This window comes from Centruroides vittatus, unplaced genomic scaffold (assembly GCF_030686945.1).
Source record: "Centruroides vittatus isolate TY-2023 unplaced genomic scaffold, ASM3068694v2 contig_425, whole genome shotgun sequence".
NCBI classification, from domain to species: domain Eukaryota; kingdom Metazoa; phylum Arthropoda; class Arachnida; order Scorpiones; family Buthidae; genus Centruroides; species Centruroides vittatus.
The window spans coordinates 5,673-17,960 of record NW_027122231.1 but is presented as its reverse complement, the minus strand read 5'-3'; the positions used below and the strand labels follow the sequence as shown (position 1 = coordinate 17,960).

Here is a 12,288-nt window from a genome sequence, read left to right as displayed (position 1 = left end):
TGTGCTGAAGAAAAAGTAAATAAGAAGTGATTTCAAATTTAATCGGGGAAATCCAATAAGCGAATTTTGTTTCCTTGAGGAAACGTACGAAAATATTCCGATAATCTACATAACACTTACATTAAAGTAGTTTATGCGACCTTATGAAACATTCAGGATGATAAACCTTTTAAGTGCGCTAAAGATCGCGTTTAGGTTGATTCGTTCGCTATATATGCCTTATGGCAGCATATGTGACATCGCACGGCAAACTTGTGGTAGAAAGGCGGCAGATAAGGAAAGAAATCAAATAGAATTCTGGCAGATTTAGCAGAAAAATGGTGGAAGTGTTTGCGGTAGTCGATATCACAACTATTGCTACAGTTGGAAGAAATTTTTTTGAATCGTTAGATGTTGAACAGAATATATTTGCCGCCCTGATTCGATCTCGAGTCCTCCAAAACGTTAGACTAACGCCTCGATCGCCAGACGGCCGAGCGGTCAAGGTGGCAGCCTACCACTCTGGGGATCCGGGATCGAATCCAGTTGGGTCGAAAATCGTCAGGAATTTTTCGGGGATGATCCGACCGGATATGTCAATCTCCGTCCCTCACCAGCCGGCCGCCCCATTGTGAGCCTGGTCGAACTCATAATGGGTTTGATAAAAGAGACCCTCTTAGTGCCCACAGGACAGAAAAAATTAAAAAAAAAAAAAAAAAAACTAGTCGCTGCCAAAGGGAATGTAGTGCATGGATGCTACTAGAGCACCTAGATACCAAGATGCTACCAATTACGCGAATCCAAGCGGGAAAAATCAAATCCAGATGTAAAGGCGTATAAGATAAACAAAGAAGTCCAATTTTATTGGATTTCATGGTCTTCCTTATGAGGAAATTTTGCGTTAAGGGCCAATTTTATTGGATGAAATGTTATAAAACGGATGAATAACTAGTGACACCCAACGTTTAAAAATATTATAAATCTCAAAATATAATAGGAATTAATAATTTTCAGATTATATTAAATATTTTAAAAATGTCCAACGATTTGAATATAATTTTCATAATTAATTAAAATAATACGAAAATGCGTTTTGAATAAAATTCACTCGATTCTTTTTGTTTATATTTATTACCATGACAACCGTTTTGAATTTGTCAGGTGGAAGATATTTACAAATAAATTTGTGAAAAAAGCTAGAAATAATTTTAAATCAGAAGTTCAACAATAGAATTTCTTTGGTATAAATCATGTGTAAACTAATTTATTTAAATTATTATATTTAATTTTCATAATTTTTGATAAGTTCTTACATATTGCCATATTCTACATCAGTAACATCATAATTAATATATGAATTAAACCTGAAAATTCATTTAATAAGTATCAATATAAGCAATATAAAATATAAATTATACCATAATTTTAAATATATTTAATTCATGGTTTTTCTTACACATAATTTTAATTTTAATTAATTTTATTAATTTTAAGGTTAATTTTATTGGTAAATTACAATATTGTCTTCAGTTAGGAAAATATTTATCAACTCATTAAAGAAATTCAGAATTTTTTGTGATTAATTTAAAAATATTAAAATAAAATTTGGGTTAATGTTACCTATGGTTCCAAGATGGCGGCTCGTCTGATTCCAGCAAGGAAACAGGGGACGCACGTTCTAATCTAACCTAACCTATTCTAATAATTTTATTGGTAATAATTATGGTAATTTATTAGAATAGGTTAGGTTAGAACGTGCATCTCCACTGTTTCCCTTCTTCTATTTGCTGGAATCAGAGACAAGCCGCCATCTTGGAACCATAGATAACATTAACCAAAATTTGTTCAAGAAACTTCTTGAATCTAATTTAGACTGCTTTTCTGTGAATGAAAACTGTAGAAATTTTTTCATTCCAGCCATATGTCTGTCGTCGGGAATTAACAAGAGATAAGAATTGAGGGAAAACATAACTGTCATGTCTCAATTTATTTCTCTTGTTAAATTGTGATGAGTGTATAACTTGCAAATGCTAGGCAGAGGTTGACAACCTTTTATAATTGTTGTACAAAAGTAAATAGATTTAATAGCTCAGTGCAGTGATGCATTTAGAGGGGGGCCAAGAAGTCATGGCACCCTCCAAAATAATAATCACTAGACAGTTATCCAAAAATCTTTTCCTAATTCATTATTTTGTATTGTGTTGTGTCTTCTATTTATCTACTAATGAATTATCAGTCACATAAGGTGGGAATTTTATTGAATTTACCTAAAAAACACTTATCTGTTCACCTTGGCTCCCCCAAGATTAAATTCTGAGTGCACCACTGGCTTGGTGTACCAGTTTTATTTTGCATAAAACCCTTCTTAATTTTTTTAAGTTTTGAGAAAAAATATTTATGGATATAGAATAACCTATATCTAATATATCCATTTTTAAAACTCTAGAAATAAATTAATTAATAGGTTTCATTTTATAAAAATTTTTTTCTCAATTTTTAGAAATTTGTTTATAACATTATAAATTTCACATATTAAGAGTCAATACAAAACTTTTAATATTTTATTATGTTTGATGATTTAAATGTTTTTGATATTTTATCAAATTGACATTAATTTGGACAAATTTGAAATGTTACAGGATAAAATGGTTTCTTGTGTTAAAGAAAAACAGATGTCTACTTTAATTCCAGGTGCAGATAGATGGAAATATATTCAACAGTAAGCTTTTTAAATAAGTTTTTCAATTAAGATATAATGAATATTAATGTTTTTTTTCCAATAATAAATAATAAAATATACAATTTAGAGTAAAGAATACATTAAGTTGGAAAACAAAAATAATTGAAATGTTAAATGATGATATATAAATGTGGAATTAGTATGGTAATATATAAATTTTAAAAATACTAAGGTTAAATGTAAATTTTAAAGGTTTCAAAATCAAGCCAGGGATTGATTAACAAAATGAAGAAAAAGTTGGCCAAATTTCTAAACAGGTATTAATGTCAAGTCAGACATTTATTCTATAATTTGCTGCACTGCTAAATAATGGATACTTGAAATTTTGTCTTTCAAGTGGTCTACAGGTCAGAATAAGTCTTTAAAAAGTTTTCCATCTTTTTAAAAGACTCAATATTTTCTTAAGATTGTAACTCACCGTTTTCGGAAACAACAATAGGTTACATAATAATGAGGCAAGTACCAGACCAGGACTTTATTTAAAACTAATAATTTCCACAAACCACAGACAATATCAAAATCTTGTACAGCCTTTCTCATAATAAAGAAAAACGTTTTATCTCCTCCTCAAGCTATAAATAGTGTACAGCCAAACACAATTTCCTCGAACTTATCACTGACGTTTACCACCTTGGTCACCTGAAGCTCTCTCTCCTTTTGGTCCTGGCTGTTCCGCTTTTAATTGTTCATCCAGTGTAGCTCCGCACTGTCTAATTTACATAGGATGATGTTCCAGGATCGGGCAACGATGCAAACTAAGTTAAAAATTTTCGTTTTTTTGTTCTTTTGGTCATTGGTGCTTGGGAGTTTGTCCGTAACAACAAAAAAAAAGGAACCAAGAAAAAGAAAAGAACAAAATAAAAATAACGCCCCAAAACAAGAATTAATGATCGGACATTGACTCCTTTACAAGATCGATGTATAGATTTAAGAACATTCAGAAGACTTTTATATCAGATGAATCATTCAAGCAGTACTTATAGCTGTTAAGTTTAGAAAGTTTTTTTTATTCATTTTCGTATTATTTATTATTTCTCCCATAAAATCTAAAACATATCTGATCCAAGATTTCAATAAGAGATTAGGAACTGTATTATATTCTCTTGTATACTTCAGTTACATAAACAATAAATAAGTTGATTCAATCACATTTTATAATATCTGATAATTTTCATTGAACTTAATATATTATTCTCTGTCTGTATCTTTAAATTAAAGCAAATTCTTTAATATTTTAAAAACAATTTTTAGAAAATAAAATTACATTTATAATACTGAAAAATTTTGTCATTTTTGATATCATATTTTTTAATCTAGGCCAATTTTATCAAGACGTTCTTATGATATTGGTGAGTTAGGTTCACTTACACTTCCTATAAAGCTTTCAAGTACACTAGATTACACATTATGTGGACCATATTCACAAGCTACTCAAACTAAATTTCGGGATGAAGAAACTCAAACAGAACCATGGAATCCACCTTATTTTGTTTATCCAACAAGTATTGATCCTGAAGTTTTAATGATTAAAAATTTAAAACATGGTAAGTTTATCATTATTTTGTATCTAAAGCATTTAGAGATATAGTAACACATAGAAGTCAAAATATTTTTTAAATTACAAAATTGATATTAATTTTCCATCTGACATATCAGAATTCTTTAAATTTATAATATAAAGTAATCACATGAAATTTTCCCTGAAATAAATAATTTCATGTCCAGGATGTTTGAACAGCTGATTGTCCTAAAGCAAACTACTTTGTACATAGTGTAAGTTTATTTTATGTTAAAATAAATGGTTTTGTTAGATACTTGTCATCTTTGTCTCCTCTGCTACCATCCACATACGAATGGATCCTAGACCATCACTGATGCGCAATTAACTGATTTCCCCTGGAAGTCGGCTTCTTACAGAAACACAGCTTCCCTATCATCAAATGTCATGGCATGCCACTACTGGGAAGAGAGATAAAATAAAGCAGCTCATTGTATTGAATTCTTGTATGTCAAGTAATCATAAATTAGTTTTGCACTATGATGGTTATAATAAAAATTAAAATATTTACTACTTTCTCTTTAGTTAAAATAAAAATAAAATCAGTTTTTCTCTCAGTCTTGTTAAGATGTTCTTTCTAAGATGTTTAGATTTAACAAGACTGCAGTCACATAGGAAATTAAATTTTTCTCTCAAACGGAACAAAATCAAATTTTATCGATGAGGTTCTTTGATCGCCGATCAAAGGTGGCCCCAGGGCAGAGGCATTGACAAGTCCAAAAGCCAGGTGGGGAGACTTTGTCTGTTGGTGTCAGTGACACAGTCTGTCTGAAGTGGCACAGGTTACAAATTGGCACAATAGATGAGAAATTGCTTGTTTTGCATGTTGACATACAGCGTTTTGGTTATTCGGAACGTTAACTGAGTGCGAGGTGTCCTTGATTGTCAGGGATTATATCAACCTCGGTTCTTTCTTTCATCCATTTTGATTGGTCATTCTCCCTCAATCACACTTCTCGAGTGGCTGGCCCCTCGTTACTAAGCGTAACAGGACTCCTACCTGGAACGCGAGAAAGGTCTGAAATCGAAGATGAATTTGAACTTCCACTGATCATAGGATGACTTCCTTCCACGATTTAGTTTCTGCATCGCAGTTTGATATAAACAAATAGGTGTCTGACTACAAACGATTTTTTCCTATTTTTTTTAAACTAATAAATTTTTCTCTAAATTAACCATTTTTTCATGTCTTTCGTGATGGTTCAGACTTGTCTAGAACCTCACATTTCCATAAAAATTTTAAACAAATACTGCAAATGACAAAAATAAACTATTTATTTATTTTAATTCTAAAATACAAATAATACATAATACAAATTGGCATGATACAAACAATGGTAGAAAAAGTTGTAATTTATTTTTATAAACTAACTCTATTCAGCATTTTTTTTCCGCAAAGTCGTTAATTACTTTATCATAAAAGTCGCTTGTCGTCGACTCCATCCACATATTTAAAAGCACTTTTTCTATCGAAAGCAACGCTAGCAATGACAATTTTTTCTCTGAGTGAGTGTTCCTGGCCAATATATGAATTTGCTTCATGGTCGAAAAACTGCACTCAACAGACGCACTGGTAGATGGTACCATAAAAATTAATGTTACTAAATCATATAATTCTTTTAGTACATCTTTGTTCAGATCGACATTAATTATAATATTTTTTATGTCTAAGAGTGACTTGCCAATATAGTCTGGACACGAATATAAATATTGCAATTCACTACATAATTTAGATAAATCAAAAAATTCTCCATACAATTTACTTAAAGAATTAAAACTCGCTTGGGAAAATTGTTTTTTGTAACATTTAAAAAATTTCGTAAAATTGTCAACATCTAAAAGTTCTAAAGATAAAAATTCTAAAGATTTTATGTCTGAAAATCTGTCAATGTAATTATAATTAAAAGAAAATTATGATTAAATATAGCTTTCTAAAGAAACGTGCATAAAAATAACAAAATATTCTTTACTTTTTAAATCTTAAAACAATGCACTTAGTCAAATAGCTCCATACAAATGGCTAATGGATAGAATTGTTAGAAACGTTATTCAATATTTGGATGTGTAGCATCCATCAGCTAAACCACGAGAAGTTGGTGCTCTGTAAAGCACATGCACGAATGCCTGTAATCTGGTTGCTTTACGCCATTCAGATATTTTCACCATGGAAGCTGTCCCATATTCGACAGTACGGCACTTCCATTGGGAATATGCATATACGAGTTAAGATTGCTATTGTATATTTGAATATAATCATTGTTTTTCACATGTATAAAAATTTGTAATAAAATACATAATGCAGTTATAATAAAATATTATTTTAAGTAATTCAAAGTACATTAAAATATGAAAATAATCACACAATATGTATTTATATTTTAGAAAATACAATGGAAGCGGTGCTTCCACAACTTCCATGGATGGCATGCCACTGCCTCCCAGCAAAACAAAACATTCAATACAACAAGCACTTGTGGTGTTGTCACACCACTTTTTGTTTTATATATATTTTTGTTGTTTTTGCTTTTTTTATTTTAATTTTCACGAATTGGTTCATATTAGGGGGAGCTACTCACTCCTCCTAACCTTTGATGAGGGGTATTTAAGACCTTTCCCAGCATTCATGAACTCTCTTTTGATGTGTTCCTTTTGGAGGAGAAGGGGTTGGATTGTGGCTGAGAATGAGTTAACATGCAGGTGTGTGAGAGTCTAAGTAGAAACAAGTTGTGAATTCGTTTCCATTGGATATTGTTTGCAATATTTCAATGGTAGACAGACTATAAACTGTAATTACGACTAGATTCAACTGGCTGAACTATTCATTTTTGATTTTGGAGCATCCGCAAGACCATTTGGAGTTGTTACGCAAAAGAAGGAGAGGTATTTGGTGAATATTACATGCGATCTAGGTTGTTTCGTCCCATTTATTGTTACAGGTTTTGTATAAGTAATTTTATTAAGTTCCCACCACAAGTACGCATTGGGAACTACACACTAAATCATATTTAGAAGAACAAATTATTCTAATCATGAGTGCAAAGAGAATGAAATTCCTGTGTACTCCAGATTAGATGACTCAATGACTCATAAATTCCAATTTCCATTTTCTTTGTCTCATTCATACTGTATATTTATTCACTAAGGGATATTTATTTACATGGTTGTACAATTTAGTAAACTTTATCTCTACAATAAAGTATGCAAAAATATACCAATATAAAATTAATATTGAAGTAAATTGTTGAGTTAAAATATTAAACATTTAGTATTAATTATATTTTTCACAGTTGAAATGACCAAGACATAAAAACAAAACAGTTACTATGAAAGTATTTTAGATTCATACATAAATTATTGTTAGTTAATTATCAATGTATAGAGTGAGAATAATGTATTACTTATTACTCTAACAAAGATAGATAGTATGCTTGAAACATTTGATAAATATATGTGAATATTGTTTATATTTTAAAATATATATTTCTTAAGAGTTATGTTGTATTTGCTAGTTTATATATATTGCAAATTTTCTAATAATTTTGTAAAGTAATCCTATATTTGATTAAATATTTTGTAGAATCAATCATAAAATTCATGTAACATGTATTTTTAATGATCTTACAAAATTTTATTAGGCCAGTTTTTACATTCTTATATTGATTACATTATTAAATGCCATTAATAATTACAGTGTAAATTATTTATATTGTATATTTTATATGTACAGTACATCAAAATGATATATTACAGTATTTGTTTTGAACATTGATTTATAATATTTGGAAATTGTAAAATCTAGCAAAAACTATATTGTTGACTTTAAAAGTTTTTGGAATTAATGATTTGTTACTTGTTTTTATTTTTAAAAAGGTGATGGCTTACCTGCTGGCCAGTTAGAAATTGATATGATTGACAGGCTACGTAAAAGAAAAGTTGAAGAAGAATTATTATTATGTTTAGAGAAGCAAAATAGAAAATTGGCTTTAGAAAAACGTTTCAAAATAATTGAAAGGCAAGAAAGAGAAGATTGGCTTATTCGAGAAAACGTATTGACAATGTTTTAAATTATTTTTTATACTTTATCAACATATTGAAATGTTTGAAATATAGTTAATGAATACTGAGAAATATATATAATTATACAGTAGAGCGTCGATAAGTGGAACCAATTGGGGACTGGGGTCCTTCCAGTTAATGATTTGTTCCAGTTTCCGACTTTGTACGAAAAAATACATTAACCTGTCCGATGTTCAAATTTTTCTCCGTTGCGTATCGCTTCCTGTTGAATTTTTCTCCGTTGCGTGTCGCTTCGTGTTGAATTTTCGTCGATTTTAAGCCTAACGAAAATTTTTATAATAATCATCGAGTCTATCGTATCGTTAAAAATTATTTCTGCATTTTGTACAAACAAAATAAATATATTGAAGAATATAAAAACATGAAAATTATACTTTAGAAGTAAATTTAGTATCAAAAACATTCGATTCAGCACAACACAGTCCGACTGAAAATCGTTCCACTTTCCGGCCATTCCACTTACCGACGTTCCACTTATCGACGCTCTACTGTAGTTTCAAATTATTTTATGTATTGATTAAAATATGATTATCCACAAAAATATAGAATACATAAAAATTAAATTAAATTATCATCAGGGACCTGTTGAAATCAATGGTTTTATCAAAAATGAAAGTGATTATTAATTTATTATTTAAATAGTGTTTAAATTTATTAATGTTAGAAATATATTACAAAAAGCCTTCTTATTAATTTGTAATTAGCAAAAACACCTGGAATTCAGAATACAGGATAGAGCAATAGGTTGTTCTAATGGTTAAAAAAAAAATTAATTGCCGAATGAAGCATGAGCACCCAACATTATTTGTGCATTTTGCATTTTTTCCTACAAGATGCACAAATAAAAAAGGGTTCTACAAGTAAAATAATATATGTAGTGACTTAGATATATCAAAGGATATCTAGTCTATTTGTGGGGTAATGAATTGAGGACGTTACAAAACAAAAGAAACATATTGATGGGACCAAATTTAATATTAATAAAAAAAAAAAAAACATGACAAATCAGCTCAAAATCTAATACAATGTCCTTATTGGTTATACAGTTATCTTGATCTTATCTACTATTACATAGGTAATTCTAAGTCAAACCCTAATACTATTACTACACGATTATTCCTAATATATATACAATTATTACAAGCTGGTACACCATGTTGTTGTATTTTCTTATTATGATTACTTAGCTGAATTCAAAAATCTTTGTTAGACAATATGTGGTCGTCACTTGGTTTAACAAACAATAAAATAAAAGGCCGAATTGACGAAATAAATGTCTGAATGAGTAAACCTGGTTCTTAAGTATACTCTTACACTACAGTAGGAATAAAAATCTTACTCGATGGGTTTGGATTGTCCTTTGCACATAGTGGCCCAATCTCCTATGTTTCCTGTTCCATCCTTACCCTGATCTTCTCTCCCTTCAGTGCAGGTGGAAGCTCTAGAGTCCAATCCCATCTGAAGAATCCAAAGAAAAAGGAATTCTGTCACACACTTTTATAACTTTGCCATCCGGGAACTTCTCCACTCATGTGATTCTTTCTTGACCAATCCACAATCATGACTGCTGTGACCCCAAAAGGCGATACGGAATGCATGACATTACGTTACTTGTAACAATAAAAACCTGATACAACATTCTTTAATAAACTGAACGTGATTACATAATTTTACAAACTTAATACAATTAAATAACCATAGCAGTGGAGCACCACATATATATATATATATGGGACAATCAAATAAAAAAATATGCTCAACAACTCAAAATACAAACTACCTTTAATCCAACTCTTTTTCTTGCTCCTCCTTTCTTTCTATATCTCTCCAGCTCTCAACCTGAACTCCCAATTCTCTTTATTTTTACTTTCTTCTTTGTGCTGGATGACCAAGCTGATAGGTGGTAGCCTACTGCTCTGGGCGATCTGGGATCAAATCTGGAGAGGTCGAAAGTGCCCAGGAATTTTTTTGGGGATCTTTCACCCCCAAAAAGACATATGTCAGGCCCCATTCCTCACCATCTGGCTGCCCCATTGTGGATCTGGCCAAACCTATCTACAATGGACTTGCTAAAAAGACCCTCTTAGTGCCTGTAAAACGGAGAGTTAAAAGAAAATCTTTTCTTTTGTCACTGGTAACTTGTTTTCATAATCTCCAGAGCAATTGTGAATCCTGGATGAGGTTTGTCACTGACTCTTCACTAACCATGAGAATGGTTAATAAATATATACATACAAGATTACAATTATGATCTCTACTATTCAAAATGTATTCATAGATTGGCATTCTATCAAAAGTTCAAATTTATGCAATATTGTAGTAATAAAAAAAGATTGTTATGGCTAGCTATAACAATCATGTCAAAACAACTTATTCCAGTTTGAAATTCATAATTTCATTATAAAATGAATCTGATATCATAATATTCCTTCATTTGATGGTTGGATAATCAAGATGGCAAAAGGTATTAGCCTGCTGTTCTAGGTGACTTTACATTTGCATTTGAACCAGATGAGAAATTTTGATGAGAGATTGTCATTTGACCTGGTTCTCTTGTATTTTACCCTTTACTTGCATATTATAGGTGTGATTGAATTCATGATTGACAAACAAAAAAGATCTCTTAGTGCCTGCAGAGTAGAAACAGTTAAAAAAATTTCCCAAATTGTTTTGAGCAACATATTTAAATATAAACCTTAATGTATGATTATATTATTTGAAAATTTTCATATTACAATAAAAATAAAATATAATTTAGGTAATTCATTTTAGAAATACAGAAAAATTTGATTTCTTTTTATTCATAAAGAAAATTAAGAATGTATTAGTTCTATTTTTGATAGAAATGTTATTAGGTTAAAATTTTTTAAAATATATATTTAATAGGTTTAAAAATATCTATATTATTATTTTTAATTAAAAAAATTTTTTAAATAGGAAATTGAATTATTACAACAAAATGACATTGAAAAATTTGAAAAAGCATTAAGTGATAAATATAAATATCTTCGAGAAAAGAAATTTCAACAACTAATTAATAAATGGATTGAATGTGAAAAATCAAAAAATGAAAAATTTGAAAAATTGCAAAGAAATGCTTACAGAGGTATAATGAATGTTCTTCAATTTTTTACTTATTAAAATTATGAAAATGTTTATGATAATCACAGTTTATTTATATTAATATTTCATAGATTTTAATAATTTATATAAAATTTTGATAAAGAATTTAATTCTGAAAGATATTTTATATTCTACATAATTATTTACTTAAGATAATTATTTAAATTATTAATTAAAAGAAATTGCATATAACAAAGTGTATATTTTAATAATGCCAGAACTAAGAAATAAATAACTACAAAATAACAGCAATGCACTTTCTTACACTTCAATTTGCATTTATGAAGGCCTAAAGAAATATTATAATATTAAAATAATAAATTACCAACCCCAAAAGGGAGATGCAGCCATATTCTATGCACACCCTAAATCCATTGTTGTTAAAAGATCATTTCCACTTTAAAGACTTCGAACTTATTTTCAAAACAGTTGAACAAACAAGATTGAATGGATTGGCACATCTGACAATCCATAGAGAAATTCCAGTGAACAAGGATTGCATCCTTAAAATCATTGCTTCTCAAAGAAAAAGGTCAATGGATTTTGTTTCTTGCTGTTGTTAAATAGTCAATGAATAATGTTACAGGTTTCAGTAATGTGTGTGCACTGTCATAGCAGTTGGGATATTCTGTGGCACAGTGTAGAAGTACTAAGAAACTTGATGCATTTATTATTGTATAAGATGGACCACAACCAGCAGCTGTTTGTGAAAAGATAAGTTGGATTCTGTGAAGTGTGAAGCGCGATTGGAATACACAGACACGTGAATTCAATTAAAACAAATTTAATTTCGCGATTAATAATATATACA

General features: G+C 29.8%; 1 protein-coding gene across 1 annotated transcript; it reads left to right on the top strand.

The window, feature by feature from the left end:
• The first annotated feature begins 1,045 nt into the window (after positions 1 to 1,045).
• Positions 1,046 to 11,505, top strand: LOC136976794 (cilia- and flagella-associated protein 91-like). The gene is made up of 5 exons (XM_067272163.1): positions 1,046 to 1,220; positions 2,619 to 2,698; positions 4,037 to 4,263; positions 8,148 to 8,323; positions 11,292 to 11,505. Exons 2-5 carry the CDS (start codon positions 2,625 to 2,627, stop codon positions 11,493 to 11,495), a joined length of 681 nt encoding a protein of 226 aa, XP_067128264.1. The 5' UTR covers positions 1,046 to 1,220; positions 2,619 to 2,624; the 3' UTR covers positions 11,496 to 11,505.
• Positions 11,506 to 12,288: the final 783 nt, after the last annotated feature.